We start from the raw sequence: 20,383 nt of genomic DNA on the forward strand, positions 1-20,383 counted from the left end.
AATAAATGAAAATCACTGTAAAACACCAAAACAAACTCCAAACAAAAGAGCTCTAATAGTGAGCATACTAGACTGAACACCTCCCTGTGTCATGAGCCCATTACAGTAACATTATTTCCTTTTCATCAGGGATTAGTAGAATTTATGTCGCTTAATTAATGTTCAGCATAGAGTGCTGTAAGTCTCCATTACCTCAACAGAAATTCATTATTCATGTGCAAGCAATTAAATACTCTCTCCTGTATCACCCTCTTGAAACTGTAGACTGATTTATTCAGAAAAGAAGGAGATGTTTCTCGGGTTACTGTCACAGGCAGAAATCTTGATTGCCGGCTGCTGATTGACAAGAGAATGAATGAAATGAAAGGACGAACAGAGCAACACTACGAAGGATAAACTGCTGTTGTGTAAAACCGTGAGGAAGTCCTGTGTTGGGAGCTAACACTAGTCTGTTTTGTGTTTTTCCTCTTCAGTTTAGAGATGGAGCCTGAAATGAGGAAGTGATGTCCAGGCGATATTTGCTGTTTGTAAATATCATCTGGAAATAAAAGTGACTATATTCTACACCCACTTGTCCTTTTCTCTCCAGGGTGAGGTCTGGTAAATTTGACACTTTTGTGTGACTCTGAACGCTACGTATTATTAAAAAACAAAAAATACGTACTTCATAACCATTTTAAAAAAAAAAAATGTTTTTCAAATAAAATAAAATATGAATTGTTTTTCTTGCACAATTCATCAACTGAATTTCGTAAAGCCTATTTAAGTGACAAATATACTAAACACGAAATATTACAGGTTTACACGCTTGTTTTGTAGCGGAAAAGAGTCACACGCTCAATTTTCTGTCCCATTGTACCTGAATGCAACAGTCAAAACCCTTGTATGGGCTAAGTGTAAAATGTGTATATTATGGGTTATGTATGCTAAAATTGTATTGTTGAAATACTGATTCTATCTAGTCTACTTTATTATTATTGTTGTTGTTATTGTGATTATTAATATTACTATTAAGTCAAATAATTAATCAACTACTTTTTAGTAGCCTTGTTGTTGCAGCCACAGTATTCTATTACCAGAAACTCCAGAAAATTCATATTCCTTTGTGACTTAACATACAAGTTCTGGCACCACTGTAAAGTGCATTTGTGGCAACAACACAGTAACCAACTAATAATATCTGATTACAAATGACTTTTAAGAGGCATCCATGTAAAACAAGGTTTGTTCAGTTTTACCTGATATCCCCCATTACATTGACCTCAACCTGCCAGGGCTTAAAAAAAAAAAAAAAAAAAAAATGTAGGTAGTGCCCTTTTTCTCCTTGTACCTTGACCCCCCCCCCCCCCCCCAAAAAAAAAAAAAGCAAACAACAACAGTAATAACAACAACAATAATAATAACAACAATAATAATAATAAATGCAAAAACAGCCATTTATTAATTTCTTATCCAAGGGGAAATGAATCAAATCATTGCACTATTTGTCAAACTCTCTCCATTTAAAAGGAAAATGCAACAGTGTTTCATTGACCCTTAATTTTTAAGGACACAGAGGGACACACAGAGAATGAGAAAACCTTTAGTAGCCAGTAAGGCATCGTTTGTAGGCTCAGATAGAAAAGTGAGCACATCAACACCAGATGTAAAGCCCCTACAAACATGAAATCACATCAACATCTCTGCCAATACACCAAAGGCAATGTCAAGAGTGGTTCTCTTCAGTAGTAAGTTTCATCATGGACAAATACATTCATATGATTACAGGTTTGAACAACTAATTTTGAGGGCCTTGATGAAACCAGATAATGTCAAATACTGTTGTGTAAATGGTGACTCTTGGTCCATAAAAATACATGGACATTAGAACTGCATAATCTCAAGGCAATACTTGTGAACAGACAGATAATTTCCACATACAGTCAATACTGAAGCCAGCATGAATCTATACTGTCAGGAAACCAGTCCACATGTTGTAACAGAATACAAAACATACGCTCAGGCTTTTGCTTATTTAGTGTTGGAATGAAATCAGTCAAAATCACAGTCCAGTAAAAGGCGCAGTAGACATAATTTTTCTCAAATGATCATTTGACACAAGAAATCAAGAATGGACAGATAATTCTGAAGAATAATATAAAACATGCCTTGCAGCAACCAGTTTGGCAAAAAAGCATTTGTCATACAGTATCATAAAAACCTCACAGTGAAAAGTTACAGTATGCCCCTTTATAGATAAAGATCAGCATTCAGTTACATGTGCTCACACCCATGTACACACACCCATACACACGATACCCACACACACTTATATAAAACATCTCCTAACAGTTTAATAATCTCTCCTTAGTACCGTGATGCTAATGCAACTTTTCATCCTTTGTTTCATTCGTCTTTTGGTGTGAACCAAAAAACACATTACAGGGAGCAAGTAATCAATCATACATTTCAGTGAACCACAGACAGCCTCGTGTCCAGACTGTGGCTGATCACAGGCTGGAAGAAACAAAGAAGGCCCTGATAAGAAATACAGAAATCCAAGCCAAGGTTGTTGTGAGTTTTTGTCTGAGTGCATGTGGGTGTTCTCCTTCACAAGTAAGTGTTCGTCTCTATCAGTGACAGAGGTGTTACCGTGGCCTTTGCTGTCAAAGGATGAATAAATTACTTAAGATTATTGTACTTTTCAACAGAATCATTACACACATAAGTGTTTCATATCAAACAACATTTGTTCTTTGGTCATTGTCATCCTTCATATGTATCCTTGCATATTTTCTTATTTATATATATATATATATATATATATATATATATATATATATATATATATATATATATATATATACCACAAAAATCCATCCGCATGAAAATAAATAATGACTCTGGATGAATTTCTTGTACTATTGCTCATAAACATAAGCATAGCCACTTCCATCCTAAGGCAACTGGGCTTCATGATCTCTCAAGCAGCTTGGGAAAAGATCCTTCATTCATGAACAACTTCCTACACATGTGCATCTGAGTACGTGAAAACATACAGACAGACTACGATCTTCTCTGCTGGCCATCTTCTGCCCCCCTGCTGTATTCACACCATACTTCAGTGCTCATCGCCGAGCTGACCACTCAGGCTCTCTGCAGTCTCTGTCTTGTCAGTGCAGTGGGAGTCACGCTTCGGTCAGTCACTGTGTCGTTAACTCCCTGGGGGGCCACTGGTCAGGAAGTAAGTGGTCATCTCCCCCTTCCCCTTCACCTTGACAACACCACGACAGTCCAGCTGGTATCCGTTGTTGACCAGCACGTGGTACAAGTCTGTGGTCACCTAAGAGAGAACATGGACATTTGACACCCTCAATGTTAGACACACGACCCTTCATAGGAGACAGTGTCTGTGCCAGTATCACACCGAATAATCTCCTAAGGGGCTGTGGTAAAGACATGGCAACAACAACGGAATAAGACACATACATGAACACTCTACAAAGCAGAAAAAACTGTTTTTAAAGAGCTAAAATGAATAGTGAAAACAATCTAACAACTCTGTTATAATTATAATGTTGAATATTTTTTTGTAGTAACAATAGGTATGATTTACTCCTTACAGTTACTGTTGTATTTACACTTGATGTTGGAAAAAAAGACTAAATTCTACTACAAAAAGAATACATTGTGGTCAACAAAGTGTTGATTTGTGCTAATTTGTGAATATTGTTGTATATAAGACAACTACATTTTGATAATTCATATACTGTGTCTGGTGTGAAGGTCTCATATCCTGTACCATAAAAAAGTCAATAAATTCTAATGAAAAAAGGCCAGTTATTCACTGGATTGTTAGTAAATATTAATCAGATTTGTGCTTCTTCTCTGAACCAGAAGTGGCATTAACATGTGTCCTGAGTAAGTAGACTAGTGCAAGCTGTGAACACGCTGGTGATGCATTGACATGTTATCTCTCAGAGGTGGTCTGGGATGCATGTCCACATTCTCTTCACAGTCTGAACAGGAATGTGTCCTAGTATGGACTGAAGGACTGCCAACTCTGAGGACACTCAGCTAAACTCAGTAAGGCAACAGTGTCATATTAAAGTATTTAAAATACATCTGAACATTTGGAAAATCCCACAAAGAAATATTTTGAGTATTTGATACGTCTAGGGCTTCCTGAGTGCAATGAAGTGACATGACACCACTTTTTTCCCTTGAGGAAACACACACAGTATTCAATACAATGCATTTTCACAGTCTGTATAGTATAAAAGAACTTGATTCATCACAAATCTGTATGTCATGCAGACAAGAAAAACAAATGGAATGGCTTTGATTTAACATTTGTGCATAATGCCAGGTCTGAACACATCTGTTTCTCACTAAATTTTAAATCTGTTGTTATGGCCAATGTTAACAGACTAATTCATTCATAAAATATTCACAATAATAGGTAATAATTTATTATCTTGATGACTAGTAACTGACTAATAATGATGTAACTTCGAAACAGCAGGAATAATATTAACATTTCTTTCTATTGCAAACGTCTCCCTCTGCAGTTAAATGAAATATACAGCAGATGGCAGCATTGTTCTGATTCTAACCTTTTCAACAGCAAATTCATGAGTAGGATTTTGGGCTCACTAACACATACTGGTAGGACTGGTAATCCCACATTTGAGAAAGACTTGAGTGGTTAGATAGAATGTAGTATGCTGCAAAATATATTCAAAAAGAGGGGTGCGATTCTTGTTTACTGACTTGTTAAAGCGGTTTACTGTGCTCAGCAGTGATATGCTCAGATACAAATTCATTGTTCTCAGAATCAGAAAAATGTTTATATGTTTACAATGAAGACACACATAAGCATTCAGACCTGTTAGCACTTTCTGAAAACTACACAGATAATTTTTCAACTAAATTTAAAAGTAAAATTTGGCTAATAATGCAAGTTTAAATTTATGTAGGAATTTAATATTTACAGTGAATTATGTAAACCTACATTTTGCAGGTATAAAGTAAGTCTTCAGTTGAGCAGTACATTTAAAGCTTTAAAGCTGGACTTTAATGCAGAGCAGCTTGACTGACAAAAAGATTGACAATAAGGTAAACAAAACTAAATGTTTACAGCAAAGACGACTTCTAAAAAACAAATTTAAAATAATTAGATTATTTAACTTCTAAGAATTACTATTTATATAACGTAATTTATGACTTTCTAAGGACCGGCAGACATCCTGTGAGTAAGAGCTGGGTATGAATAAACAGCACATACTTTCATGTAATTGTTTCATTTCACTGGAATGACTTCTGACAGCTGCATAACAACTAATTTTGTAAGCAACTGGGTGATTTATTCCGCATTTGGGATCCATTTTATATCATATGACTCATGGCTTTATGAAACATGTTGTTTTCACCTCTGGCCCTAACTATGGTACAGTGGAATAGAGTGAGTGGGTACATGTGCAGTACCTGGATGCCATCTGGTATTCCTGTGCTGTCCATCCGGCTGGCCACATTGACTGTGTTACCCCAGATATCATACTGAGGTTTCCTGGCTCCGATCACACCTGCTACCACCGGCCCCATGTTCAACCCTAAGGACAGATCATGTGACTGTATTACATTACATTAATTCCACTACATTAATGTACGTATTACATGAAGAAGCTGTTTAGTACAGATCTAAAATGACAGTGGTGGAATATAACTCACATAATAGAAACATTTGACGCACTAGTACTTGAGGATTTACATTATATGCAGCTTTGTATGTGTCCACCACTACGTTACACAAGCAAATACTGCACTTTCTACTTATTTAGTTACTTTTCACATTACATAGTTTTTCTGTATCGTCACAGGCTTCTTTTTTATTCCTTCGCAGATTATCTCCCTGAATTGTTTATTTCACATTCTCTTCCTAACTAAGGTAAATACATTCTTCTCAAAACTCTTGGATAAAAAGAAAATTTCATTTTTCAGAGCTTATTAACAGTTGACTTTTCTGTAACATGATGATCTCACAGAATAATAATGTAAAGTACTTTGGGTGCCTTGAAAAGTGCTATAGAAATCTAATCTATTATTATTATTATTATTATTATTATTATTATTGTTATTATTATGCTTTGCTATAGATTAAATTAACCAACAATATACAGTACAAGGAGTTAACATAAGCTTAATCTTTAACATCTACAGCAGTAAAATGCAACATACACATTAGTACAGCAGTAATATGAATCTAAAAACATCATATATAATAGTAAAACACTGACAGGGACAAGTTTTCAGTTCGATAGTCATTTTCCACCACTGCTAACAGACTGAGACAAAGATTTTCTCTCCAGTTTTTTCTTTTCTTTTTCAATCCAAAACTGCTTTTTACTTTTCACCAGCCTTACCTATCTTCATCTGGAAGTTGTTGAAGGAGTGCTCATTGATGTATTTCATCTGCTCCCTGAGCCTCATGGCGTAGTCGGCCAGAGCCAGGATGTGTGAACGTCCCTCCTTGTCGTAGGTGGAGTCATTGAGGCCTGAAGCTGCCATATAGGTGGAGCCGATGGTCTTGATTTTCTCCAGCTGACGGAACCTCTCCTCACTGATGATCTAGAGAGAAGTAATCAACAGTGGATAGGAAGAGGAAACAAAAAAAGCTCTCATCAGCTGAAGGTCAATGGCGCATTATGTGACAGTAGAACACAAGCAACAAAAAATGGCAGTAGTAGGGTGCATAAAACTGATGTAAAACTGATTTTCACACATATTCTTTCTGCTCACCTCGTCAAAATCAGCAATGATCTCATTTAGCAGCCGGAGACACTCCACTCCCTCGTTGTTTGCCTCCAACTCCACATAAAACTCGGAGAAGTTGCTGATGGAGGCAAACATGACAGCGACACACTCACACGACTGGTAGTACAACTCGTCATTGCGCCGCTCCCGTGCAAGAAAATGTGCTGCGACATCTTTGGGCAGGATGTTGTGAAGCAGACGGCGGTTGTATGCCTGCAGCTCCTCCATCTCCTCCTTCTCTTCTGTGGCCTGAGGAGATGAAAAGAAGGAGAGGTAGTTTAGTCACAAGGTCAGGCGACTGTACTGCTGATGTCCTCAGAGCTCATATTGCCTGTGGATTAGTGGTTGGTCAGATGATATCAATCTTAACTTGGCATGTGATCAGAGGAATCACGCAGATCTTGTTGTGAAATAAATACTAAATAAAGAAAAGTATTGTACAGACTTGTATACTCCACTGATGTTCATTTTGTTAAGTATGAAAGGGCAACATTGTGCGTTGTTGGGAGCATTAATATTTATGGCATAGTCTGTTTATAGTGAGTCTTTAGAGTCAATCAACACTTCAGTTAGTCCATTTTAAATGTTAAATTACAGTTTATCTAATATATTGTTTTTCTACTAATGAGGAAATAAGGTTAACATGACTTCACACAGAAAAAAACATTAGAAGCAGCAGCATTTAGTGAGCTGCTGGTGATGTCCAACCACACAGTAAGCCTGATTTTAACACTTCTTTTGACAAATTAACAGCACAGTGTTAGAGATCTTCTATGTTATTATAAGAAGTAAGAACACTGATGTAGGACAAATTAGATTATGATGAGCTGAGTCTAGGTAATTTATGGGAAACAGACAGCTTTCACAAATGAGAGCATAGTGTTTCTGTGGAAAATACTGTTAGTTTGATTATAATGGGCCTACATTATGATCCAGAAGCTGAAATATTATTCCAGTGAAAAGATAACAGATAACTAAGATAACACTGTCATATATTCTTTTGTCCAGATCGCCCACCCCTACAATAAATACGTAGTGGCTTCAGTTTTGGTTGTGTTTTGTATTTACCTGTAGCTTCCAGAGGAAGTCAAGGCGTGCGGTGGACTCCACCTGTTGGCCATGCAGGTAGAGAGCCAGGACAAACACCGTCAGGATCACAGGTGTCATGACCCTTAAGGGTACCTTGGGTACATTCTCCAGGCTGAGGAGGAAAAGGTGAGTTCACAAGAGTAATGAGTGAGTGATGTGGAAGAGTAATAATGAAAGAAATATAACACATACTAAAATATAAGCAGAGGCTACTGACCACTGTTCTGCTGTTTCATTGAGAGGCCTAGAAAAGAGATGAGATGAGCCATGAATCAAATGTCACAAATCATGAGTCACTGATACTAAGCAGCACAAAAAATAATACAGCTTATTGTTGTAGTGAATCACGAACAGGTGATAATTGCCTGACAAAAAAGAGAACATGCTCAAAAATTAGGACTGTCTACATCTTATGAAAAAAGTAGGTCATGTCCAGTCCAACCCACAGCATTGTAACACAGGAGCTGATTTAATCAGGTTGGAAGTTTGGACAGACTGAGAGTGCGTGTGTTTGTTCCATGTGTGTATTTGTGGCAGAGGACTTGCATAGTGTTGGCGATGATGAGCAGGTCGGCGTTGTCAAACAGGGCCACCTGAGGCCACTCCACCAGCACCAGGAAAGTGAGCTGGATGAACAGCATGAGAGCCAGTTTGCCTATGCTGCTGATGTGGAGGAACACGGAGCAGGCCAGCAGGGTCAGCAATACGCTGTAGCTGAAATACTGCAGCAGAGAGGAGACAGCGAGGGAGGAGGAGGAGGAAGAACGGGTACATGAATATTCATACTACTAGTTCAGTCTGTGATGCACAGAAGAACCAACAGTTAAAATGGCATTATGTAATTAAACAGTAATAAATCGATAAAACAGTATCAAACAGTAAAACAACCATAAAATATAAAGTAATAAAGTGTTTTAAGCTACTGAAATTCTTAAATAACAGTTACCCACCCAAATGTTGGTGATCACAAGGGAATAACATCTGAATATATAATTTTCACTTAAAAGTTATGTGAAAAATGGGGTTGCAATAGCATTAAAGAATTGTCATTATAAGTTAAAATAAGCCTTAAATAAAGACAACAAATGCTAATAATTACAATTGAAGCTTAAAACAATTTTAATACAAGTATATAAAAAAAGCCCTATTTGCAAATAAATAAAACATACAAGAAAGCTGTTTATCTTCCAACAAGAACTAAAGTTATCAGGAGGAACTTTAAAACAAAGTCATCTCTCTTTAGATTGAAATGAACCAAACTCTATTAGAATAATTCAAATGGAACACACAGATAAACACATGTAAATGGAAAAGTAGACTTTGGAACCAAACGATATGACACTAACCAAAGTGTTTAGATTATACTAAGCGCTGAAAGATATCTTGTTTCAATACGGAGTAAGTGTCATCAGTTTCCAAACATGCAGAACACATGACTTCCATACATTTTTATTCCTTAATATATTATATTGTATTGTGTTAACAGACAAGTTATGGTAATGAAGTTAGTTTTATGTCTTAAACTGTTTTGAGTGTATATGAATGCAGAAGAAGATTTGTATTGTAACGTAATTCTCTTTTAGTTTAAATGGAGAATTGGAATTAAAAAAAAGAACAAACACACAAAGTGTTTAAGAACCAGAACAGAAACCAAGGTATCGGTATTGGTACTGCTATCAAACATTTACTGTCTTTAATACTCAAAAATTATATGTGCAAACATGTAAACATATGTACACATCTGATTTTTATAACCACAATCTGCTTTAAACACTGTAACACTGTTGCCCATCAGGTTGGAATATTTTTATGTTCAAATTCCATTTATACACATCAGTAACCACCTTTGACCAGGTTATTTTAGCTCTAAATCATCCTGCCTGTAATAGCATAGGCCAACTCCTTCACTCATACAACTACAAACTAACCTATTGTTTTATCTTTATGAGTCTGGTTTCGACCGGCTCTATATGTAAAGTATCATGATGAAATTTTTTTATGATCTGATGCTATATAAATAAAATTTGATTGATTGATTGCTCTCTGCCTCATAGTCTTTGTGCTCAGGAGGTATGGTAATACACACCAATAAAGTTGGAATAATTTAGTTTTCAGGTCCATTCCTCTTTTTATTCCTATTTGTGCAGATTAGTAATCACCTTTGACCTGGTGTAATGATTACATACTAAGTCCCAGTTACATTTTATTTATCAAGAATTATTATTATTATTATTATTATTATTATTATTTAGAAGTATCCTTCCTAACACTGAGTTCACTTGTGCATTTATTTGAACATCTACACAAAAGCAGACACACACTGTAAAATGTTCTGGTGCTGACCTCTGGGAAATGGCAGAGCACGGCCTGACTGGAACACAGAGTGAAATTGTCCCCTGCTGTCGCCGTCAGGTTGCGCAGCACACAATAATTCACCTCAGATTTGTTAGGCTCGTTGTCTATGCAGTCCCACAGTTGTTCTCTGCTGCAGGTAAACTATCAGACAGAGGAAACAGTTTATTAACAGCCTGTAATAGAGACAAAACGGCAACAAGTGTCATGCTAAACACAGAGAGCAACAACTGAAAAACACATTAATGCTATAGTTTTTTTTTTTTTTACCAACAAGTGAATTTAACTTGAGCATTACTGGATTTCTGATGATAAATAATAAATATCTGCAAACAAACATTTTTACATCAACACATAGTACATTTATGTTTGATAACTTTACACTAACCTAAACATTTTGACGTGATTTGACATTTTATGGTTGAAAGATCATGTTGATGCTGTCACTTTCAAAACACTTGGTTTACAGTGTAAGTATTGTTAATGATCTTCTATGTTTTATGGTATTACTAGTACATTGCATCTGTAATAAAGTCATTATCTGTTATAGTTTAATAGACCGCACCTAGGTTCACTGTGAGCATGTAAATTTAGTCTTTTTATCTGTATCATTTCTGCAAAGTAAAGCTTCTACAAAATAAAAAAAATATACATCAAAATAGAAATGTAGTTGACCACAGGGTTAAAAAAACACAAGGCAGGCTGAATGAATGCTTAACAATGCAGGATTAGGGGAAAGCAGGTGCTGGACTGAACATGTGAGCCACCGAGTAATCCTGGAGAAATCTAAACACAGCGGCTTGATGAAGTGTGGAAGTGAGTAACCCATACAAGACGGGTGAAACACTAAAGCCAAAGCTACCCTCAGTAGAGTGTGAAAAAGAAAACAAAACACAGAAACAGGGCAAAAGATCACAGACAAAATATCATATAAGGTGATAGTGGCAACACATGCACTTTTTTACTCTCTATGTACGTGCAGAATTGACTCATTTTGAAGCAGATGCTGATATATAGTGTTTGTAAACATGAAAAAATATGATGGATATAAATAGATAACCCATCTGTCATGATGACAAACTATGAGCAATTACAGCATAGCCTCTAATTATAGCAACTCCTGGGGCAAATGGGTCTAATATTAAAAGCGCCAGTATGCGGCAGAATTTCTTCATGTGTCCTTGTTATGGAGGAATTAAAAAAAAGGGTCTTATTAAACTGGGGCAGATATATAGCACGTTACCTGATCTCATCCTTGTATCAGCATTTAAAGCTGTCAGTTGCTACAAAAATGAGTGAGGAGTGGTAGCGCCTACCATGTTAGCAAAGGAAGAGATGAAGAGCAGGAGGATGGTGAAGACGCCCACCAACGTGCTGTTTGCACGAGACTGGACTATTTTCTTGGTTACGGTCTGCAAGGCAGCTGGGAAGAGCTTGAATACAGACAGCAAAGAGAGAAGATCAGATAAAGACAGTTAATACCATTAGTGACGCCGGCTGAAGACATGTGATAATGACTCTTGTCTTAAGAAATCTGCAAGAGGGATCATATGAGCAGTGAAGGCCACTTGTTTCTTACTTTGATGCAGGAGTAAATGGCACAGATGAAGAGGATGTTGGCAAGTATGATGAAGATGCTGATGTAAAGACCAAGCATAAGTGTTGGTCTGCAGAAGAGAAGAAAACGCGCTCATTAGGATGTATAACACTCATTAACTCCTCATAAACTAATAAAGACCACATTTCCTGTCTACAATGTAGTGTACTAGGAAATGTATTGGGGAAAACCACTTACTTTGGAAAAATGATCATCTGAATAGAACAGATGCAACAGAAAACAAGGAGTGTGCAGGCCACATATCCCCCAAAACGATCATCAACCTTTTTGGAGTACTGAAATGAGAAAATCAATAGGAAGCAATCAGCGCTACAGTTCAATTAAATAGGAAATAGCTGATGAAATGCCTCTCAAATAATGAAATGCTGACCTTTTTCTCAAGGTCAGGTGTCTGAAAGGTGAGAAGGAACTTCTTCACATGGTCTTTTCTCAGCTGGTCGATGCTGCGTGCATCAATGGCCCGGCCTAGAAACTCATCCACCTCATCCTCGGGGTTCAGCGCCTCCTGAGCACAACGACTGTGAGGCAGGACAAACAATAGGTCACTGTGTGTTTGGATGTGTGAGGGAGTGGAACATGACTCAGAGTTTGGAGTAGTAGTGAGACTCTCGACTGTGTTCACTCTAAAATTTGGACCAATCTGATCTAGTATCGGACGCCAATACTGACATAATTCACTCATCGGATATGGACTGACGTTACTGTCCAGGTACTGATGCAAAATTGTAAATGAGTCTGCAACTGAGTGACCGAATGTGTGTCTAATTCAATACGCAAATATAAATTAAACAAAAATTAAAATTCAATGAAACAGAAAAGATAACCATTTAAGTCATAAACATATAAATTGCCAAAGCTAACATTAATTCTTGAATGAACGTGTTGACATAATGATCAGTATGAAACTTTGCTGTTGTCAGGTTTGTGTTTTCTCTTCTGAGGCTACTAGCAGCACTCAGCCAGACATTATGTACAATCTGAAATCACACTTCCTCGGTGCGGTGCCAGTGCTGGTGATAGGTCTGGCTTCAGTCACTATCACTCTGAAATAGGGTTATAAACTCTCAGGATATGTATGACTACAAGAAACTGTCATGTAAAAAGACATATTTATCAAAACTTAACAATTTCTTTGTGTAGTTCACATATCGGAAACAATTTGTAAACTACAACATGCCGATAGATAGTCACCCAAAGGCAGTATTATTTCAAGTCAGACCACAATCAGAGCAGACTGAGCATTTCTTCAGTTCAAATCAAGAAAAAGAGCTCTGACACTTGTGTCACATTGGTATCACCATATTCCCGAAATCAGACACTGAAACTAGACCAACTGAGACTTAGACTAGTACTGATACAGGAGGACTAGTCCATCTCTAATTCTCTGAAAAAAGGATCTTATGAGATAATAAAGCAGCTGTGTTGATGCTGAAGATGTGTGTCGACCTTTTTCTTTTTCTTTTTTTTTTCAAAACAGAAACTGATGAGAAATCAATTAGGGAATTGAAAAGAATCAGACCAATAAGTAAGTGTTTGCAGTTTGCATCCCCAGTAAATAATGATTTTTTTCACCCTTAAATGACATCTGCCTGAAGGATACGACACTTTTGAGCCTGTATTCTAATATATGTATCTAAAAGTCCATTTTTATAAACACTTAGCCCAAGCACTGCTGATTTTTATTTTCATTTTTTACCAAGATTTACACTGTGTGGAACATACCATACATAAACACCGTTGCTCATAAAGCTAGAATAAAAGATTTTTTCTTGTTCTCATGAAATGATTGTGACAATGTGATTTATTCTTGATAGACAAAATGTAACTTGGACTCATGTAATCATTGCACCAGGTCAAATGTCATTACTGATGTGTTTAAATAGGAATAAAAACAGGAATGTGTCTGAAAACAAAATGATTCCAGCTTTATAGCCAACAGTGTACATGACCATGCCTCCTGAGCAGAAGGACTATGAGGCAAATTAAACAACAGGTTAGTGTGTAGTTGTATGTGTGAAGGAGTTGGCCTATGCTATGACAGACAGGATGATTTAGAGCTAATATGTTATGAGCACATGACCGGATCTGACTGTATAAAATCAACAGTGGGCTTTGATATTAGACTGTTACAGTGGCAGTCTGCCAGTCAGCTATTAACAACAAAACATCATAAAAACGCACAACTAGAGCCAAAACACTCACTTGTCTTTGCTGGATGCTTCATCGATGCCCTGAGACGAACAGAAAAACAGACAGACATGAGTGTGATTGGAAGCAAAAACAGAAGCAGTACAGCGGAGTGAAGAGATTATGATGTAGCCACAGTGTGACTGAAAAATAGACAGACACAGACATCTGCACAGCTAATCCCTGAGAGCTGAACTGATGTTTTAATTAATGCTTGGAGGCTTCAAATTACACCCACTTTGCCCCTAGGGCTCAAACCTTCTGAGATGGAGAGGACAAAAGGAGGAGGAGAGGGTAAGAATGTAGGGAAGACAAGGAAATGAAACTTATTTGATGAAGGGAAACAGGAAGTGAGGGAAATGGAGTGAGAAAGGGATCCAGCTGAGGCCTCATCAGATTAGCTCCAGTAGTGAAAGATGCACTGGGAATCCCAGGGAGCCCTGCTGTACAGTTACTCCTGCCTTTGTTTGATGGAACACATTGATACTACTTCTGACAATCTTATTGCCTCCACTTGGCTTTTAATATATGTACACGGTTGTCAGATTCAGTAAGCTTTACTTTAGATGTACACAGACCAGTCGCCAAATTCCATGTTGCCATTGTATGTTTCTGTACATACAATATCAGAGTAACACATTACTGGAGGATCTGGTGTTTCTCTGTCTTTCCTCAGTAGAATGGATGAATATAAAAGGTTTTAATAACAGTTTGATGAGAGTTAGGAAAAAAGAATTTAAATAAAATAAATACATTGTGAGTTGTTTTTATCACATCTCTGTGGACTTTTTCTGTATCATACCATAACATGTTCCCTTCACTCTTACTCAATACTGTCCCTGCCTTAACCAAACAAACCAAACTGTCACTGTAGCTGCCTAAACAGAACAAAGTTTATTACTGTCTCCTTCAAAACAACTGGAGACTGTAAACTGAGTTGGTTGTTCTTTTTTGTTGGAAATCAAATGAACTACATAGTTTGAGTGTTATTTTAACATTTCTTCCAGTTAGCAAAGATTTAAATATTTAGCTTAAAAACACAGGTGGCATTATGTTAATAAAAAAACACTAAATTAAGTTGTAATTTGGTTGTATATGGATGTAATTTCTGTGAGACTCAGCTGTTTATTTTAGCCTCAATCTATTCCCTTAAAATGCCAAAAGCTGCATGAATTGTTCCAACACAGTAATGTGCATATGTGTGTAACTATACATGGAAATAAGATGGTTCACTGCATAAAAGTACATGGGTTGTGCACTTAGCATCTTCTTCCTTCAGGTAAATGTGTTGTGTGTTGACTGTTCACAGACACTTTCCCAGACATGGCTTAAACCTTGTCCAAGACTACAAGAAATATTCCATGAAGATCTCCGATGAAAAAGTGTTTTAGTCTTGAACTAGGCTTTATCCATGTCTGGAAAACTGAGCCTGTGTGTATTTACAGGATATTGGTCAAATGTCTGCTTCTACAAGGGCCTCTGGCCGCTTAACATAAATATCTTTTAACAAGTACTTTAAGGGGGAAATAGAAAATGGACTAGATATTAAGAGTTTTATTGCAAAAGGGTGGGGTGGGATGAAATCTGTTATAGCCGATATAAGCAGGTGCCATGTGCTCGGCAAAGTGCTCCCTGCGTGTGTCTCACCATCTGCCTTAAGACTTTGGACTCCTTGGTTCTGGAGAAAGATCTGTCAGGAACCCAGCGTGGCATCAGCCCCTCAGCAGAATTAGCACGCGCTCTCTGCATTTTGGCCATCATGGCTTTCTCCTCTTTCTACAGAGAGAAGAGAAACCCCAGCAGGATAGGTGTTAGAGCAGATGCTATGACAAACAAGGTCTTCTGTGTCAGGTGATAATCCATTATATTGTTTGTGTGAAATATGGCACCAGTGTGAAATTGCAGAGAGGTCAAGGATATGTGTGTGTGTTTGCATATGCTCTTACCCTCTTCTGGCTGCAGCCCAGCACCAAGAAAGTTTCAATGTTGTTCTCCTTCAGGTAAGCGTTCCTCTCTCCTCCAAATCCTGGCTCTACCTCGTAATCTCCGTTCAGATACTGTAGAGTGGCTTTGGTGATGTGGATGCGCCTACACTCACACGACAGAGCAAATAAATATGAAATAACATGAAAACTAGAGCTCCATTGACATATTGGTGGTCTTATCACTATAGGTTTTTACAGAACACATAATGCAAAAACAATTCTGAATTCAGAGTTAGTATTTAGAATCACATCTAATACATGAAGTGCAGATAACTGTCCAGTGCACAGATGTCAGACTCATTTAAAATATCCTGCTTGATTACATATCTTTATGTGTGACAACTACATTTGAGTATCTGTATGTGTATATTAATGTAGTAGATGATAATATCAGAAATCCAAAATCCATTTAAGAAAGAGTTTCCATAAAAATAGAATTAAAAACACAGGGGCTTAGATGAGCTGATGTGGAGTGGTAGGGGCTTACCCAGCCTTCCCTCCGGCCTCCATTTGGTTGGCCAGCGTCACGTCGTTGGACCAGACATCAAACTGCCACTTGCGCAGGCCCAGCACCCCACAGTGAACTCGCCCACTATGGATGCCCACCCGCATGTTCACATTAACGCCCGTCACCTCTCTCACCAACCTGCAGATTAACACACACACAGCTGTCAAAACTTCAGGTTCACCTTCATTCACTATGAGGCTCAATGGGTTTTATTTCCTTGAGACAGTGTGTGTTGGACTCACGAGATGGCCTCAATCATGTCAACTCCCATCTCGACACAGCAGTGGGCGTGGTCGGCCCGGGGTTCAGGCAGCCCTGACACACAGTAGTAACAGTCTCCTAGAATTTTAATACGCAGGCAGTGGTTTTCCTGTACACACAGACACACACAGAGATATATGTAACATTCAGTCTGTCATTATCACTTAGTAATACATAATTTAGGTGACTCATCATCATAGCTTGGTCTAAGTGATGTGTTACACAATGCTTAAGTAATCTCCCCACCACCCCTATAAGTGCATCATGTTGGCTTTGTCATACAAACAGTACGATTACATAAGCAATGGTGGTTCAAAGTTCTCCTGTGAAAATGGTGGCGGCAGGTGTCAGAGCTCACCGAGGCCAGCTTGTCAAAGCGAGCAAACAGTTCATTCAGCGTCATGACCAGCTCCTGCGCTGTGCACTGCGACGCCAGGCTGGTGAAGCCCTCTATGTCTGCAAACAGGATGCTGCAGGAGGCAGAAGGAGAGGGGTGAGGGGAACGAAAACAGACAGACAAGGAGACCAAGAATGAGATCAATCAATAAAGTATGGAGTTAGTTAGCGTGGTCTCACACCTCCCTCTCTCTCCTCGCCGTCTGGCCACGCGCTCAGAGGAGGACAGAGACAGAGACATTTGTTCAGCTCTGGATCTCATCATCTTGGCCAATGTAGGTCACCTCCTCCAGCCCACCCCTCTGAGACTCACCACCCCCTGTCCCCCTGTCTGCATGCCTTTCATTGCTAACTTTTGATAGTAATGAAAGGCTAGAATAAACATCACCACAGACACGGAGTTCCACTTAAAGGCAACAGATGGCACTACTGGTCCCATGAGGTCATCTGTGGCTGATATCTTGGGGGAGAATTGGCCTTTAATTACAACAGTCCAGAGCCTGTGTGTGTCTCAGATTCTGAGAGAAGTCACTTTAAACTGCAATACATTTGTCTATCTTTAAATGGTAGCTTCATTCAAATTACAACAAACACTATTTTCTCATATACCTCTTTGTGGTATATAGTCATTCTGTAGCTGCGGTGCTAAGAAGCTTTGCTATCCTCCACCTGAGCTCTAATACTATATGTGTCTTTAAGAAGAATGCTTACAGTGTAAATACTCATCACTAGTTATTTTTACTGTTTAAATACTCTCCAAATGGGAATTGATAGCTTGGCCTGTCCTTAATCTGACTTTTGGAATAACAAGCATTTAAAAAAAAAAAAAAACTAATGTGATTTTGAGTGAGTCTAACATCTATTGTTTTGAGCCTGTCTCTGTGACAAAACCTGGAAAACAAAAACATAAACCATATGCATTGAGAAGAACAACTAGGGACAAGAAATATGCATCTCTATATGAATGTAAAGGTATGTAAGCCTCAATAGTAATAGTTTGTTTACACATTTCCTCTTCTAGTCGTAAGCTTTATGACCAATGAACAAGAGGAATCCGTCTGACACAACTCACCTAAATATGGCAGCTCCCCCTACTGTGATATTTTGGCTTCACTTTTCCATAGTGTAGTGATGTGTCATCTATCTTTACCTACATTCTATGTTTAGCACAGAGAGGAGGTGGCATTTTTATCTGCCTACTGTAGCTTTAAGGGTATAGTTAGTACTTACAGGTATAATTACACCCAAAAATAAAGAGTATGACTCATAAATAAAAAATAAGGTCTGTTAACTGACCATAATTAAAAATACGCACCTGCATTACAAGCTTTGGTGATGTAATCTGAGCTGTAGTAGCCTCAGGAAACATTAATAACTTAGATGTAGTTACTGTCTAGTGCAGGTGCTTTTGAAAATGACCTGCTCATCACTTTGGGAGACACAGTAGGCTTTAATCTTGGGTTACATTTGGGTAATGGATTGTTCCTGTAAGTTTACACCTTTGTAGAGCAGTAAGGTTGCAACAGCTTGTTCCATTAAGTGCATCACCTGCACCTATTTGGGTCACCTCTGACAGGAGATCTGTGCTGTAACCTCCTTTCATCCTCAACCACTGCAGCTACCTCTATACAAACTGCACAAGCTGGACTCAACAGGAGGCTAATAAATGGAGAGTTTTTGGTCATTTGTTTTTCCAATTTGGGATGCGAAATATAGTGTTGGGGGATGAAACAGGGAGCAGGTAAAATCCAGGTTTATCTGTATCATTTGTTCTAGAAAGCACAGCATCGTGTCTTAGTCAGTATTGTTAGTGAAGCCGGTGCTGTCAATGTCAATAAACCGCACATGCATAATACACACCGACAGGGAAATAGGTGTTGAAGTTACTCTGTAACTGAGACATCAGTCTGTGTTGTGAGGTCAAAACCACTGGTGCAAGCAGACAGGTTCTCCAACACGTTCTTTCCTATGTGTAACTGTGGTTGTATGGAAACATGTTATGGTACAAGCCAAAAGTTCACACGCACACCTCTCATTCGATGAGGATTCTTTGTATCTATTGCATTACATTGTGGAAAACACTGGTGACATTTGAGATATGAAATTAAAAGTCAAATGTGTATCATTTCAATAATAAGCCACATTGCTATTATTGTGATATAAATATATTATTGTAATTTGAGTCTAATTGTTTTATAAAGAAAAATGCATACTGCTGATCGAAGTGGAATATCTTTCATTTTGTATTTTTTACCCAATACCTTCATTGTTAATTTCTGTTATGGGTCATACTCAGTTTTGAAGTGCATTACCTGTAGGCGCACTCACCTACTATATTTGAGTGTGGACCAGAGTTAAAATATACTTAACTGAAAAGCCCAGAATGGACAAAACAAAGACTGACTCAACAAAGGATTGCTGTGCTTTCAATTTTTTTTTTTTTGAGCTACCGTAGTGAAGATTTAGGATGTATTCAGATGGCTACAAATTCCTACTATCACAGTCTCAGCCTTTAAGTAATAAGTCAAAAATATGAAAAAAGCATTATTGACATTCACATTCAACCCTCTGCAAAGCAGTCACTGATGACGTTCCTGTGGTGACACAGTGAGTATTTCTTGACTGTTTTTCATCATTTTGGTGTCCAGCTCATCCTAAACCATCTCAGTCAGGTTTAGTTCGGGTGACTATGAAGGTCAGGTCACTCCTTCTTGGTCAAATTTCTAATACATACCCTGGAGATGTGCTCTGGGTCATTGTCCTGTTGTGACACAAATAATGCTCCCACTAAGCTCTAACCAGACATGTCACAGCAGAATTATTCAGTAGCCATGTTGAATTATCATATGCTTTCCTTCATGGTCCACAGTGGGAAACAGCTGCAAGTACCACTTGTTCATGTTCACTGTCTCACAATGAGACAGTGGTTGGGACAAAAATTCTCAAATTTGGATTCACCTCTCACTTACTGCACATTTCTTTTTTTGTCTGTGCTATTTTTTTTTTATTATGGATGTATCTCAGTAATGGTTCCCTTGCAGCAATGTGAAAATAAAGCCTGCATTGTCCTCTGAACAGCTGATGCTAAGATGTCTGCTTCTTGAACTGGTGAACATGCATGTGGGCTCTAATATAAAATGCCCTTCATAGATGAATTTTTCTAAGAATGGTAGCTCTAAAAAAATATCTCTTGGT

The 20,383-nt window shown here is 38.0% G+C and overlaps 1 protein-coding gene and 1 long non-coding RNA gene across 2 annotated transcripts in view; one reads left to right on the forward strand and one right to left on the reverse strand.

Annotated features, from left to right (window-relative positions):
- Positions 1 to 1,417: 1,417 nt before the first annotated feature.
- The window catches only part of LOC115422411 (adenylate cyclase type 6-like), a 41,003-nt gene continuing 22,037 nt past the window's right edge, over positions 1,418 to 20,383 (reverse strand). The window contains exons 6-23 of the mRNA XM_030138745.1: positions 17,151 to 17,262; positions 16,774 to 16,901; positions 16,511 to 16,669; positions 15,985 to 16,126; positions 15,686 to 15,814; positions 14,054 to 14,082; positions 12,222 to 12,369; positions 12,029 to 12,126; positions 11,813 to 11,900; positions 11,550 to 11,666; positions 10,225 to 10,377; positions 8,428 to 8,603; positions 8,099 to 8,125; positions 7,861 to 7,993; positions 6,778 to 7,041; positions 6,402 to 6,606; positions 5,467 to 5,591; positions 1,418 to 3,322 (exon numbers count right to left, since the gene is read on the reverse strand). Coding sequence (XP_029994605.1) covers positions 3,194 to 3,322; positions 5,467 to 5,591; positions 6,402 to 6,606; positions 6,778 to 7,041; positions 7,861 to 7,993; positions 8,099 to 8,125; positions 8,428 to 8,603; positions 10,225 to 10,377; positions 11,550 to 11,666; positions 11,813 to 11,900; positions 12,029 to 12,126; positions 12,222 to 12,369; positions 14,054 to 14,082; positions 15,686 to 15,814; positions 15,985 to 16,126; positions 16,511 to 16,669; positions 16,774 to 16,901; positions 17,151 to 17,262 — 2,362 coding nt within the window. The 3' untranslated portion in view covers positions 1,418 to 3,193. The remainder of the gene's footprint in view (positions 3,323 to 5,466; positions 5,592 to 6,401; positions 6,607 to 6,777; positions 7,042 to 7,860; positions 7,994 to 8,098; positions 8,126 to 8,427; positions 8,604 to 10,224; positions 10,378 to 11,549; positions 11,667 to 11,812; positions 11,901 to 12,028; positions 12,127 to 12,221; positions 12,370 to 14,053; positions 14,083 to 15,685; positions 15,815 to 15,984; positions 16,127 to 16,510; positions 16,670 to 16,773; positions 16,902 to 17,150; positions 17,263 to 20,383) is intronic.
- Positions 13,813 to 17,105, forward strand: LOC115422414 (uncharacterized). The gene is made up of 3 exons (XR_003935841.1): positions 13,813 to 13,915; positions 14,687 to 14,694; positions 17,095 to 17,105. It is a non-coding gene; the product is annotated as an uncharacterized LOC115422414 (long non-coding RNA).

Source organism: Sphaeramia orbicularis, chromosome 7, assembly GCF_902148855.1.
Source record: "Sphaeramia orbicularis chromosome 7, fSphaOr1.1, whole genome shotgun sequence".
In the NCBI taxonomy this organism is placed as follows: domain Eukaryota; kingdom Metazoa; phylum Chordata; class Actinopteri; order Kurtiformes; family Apogonidae; genus Sphaeramia; species Sphaeramia orbicularis.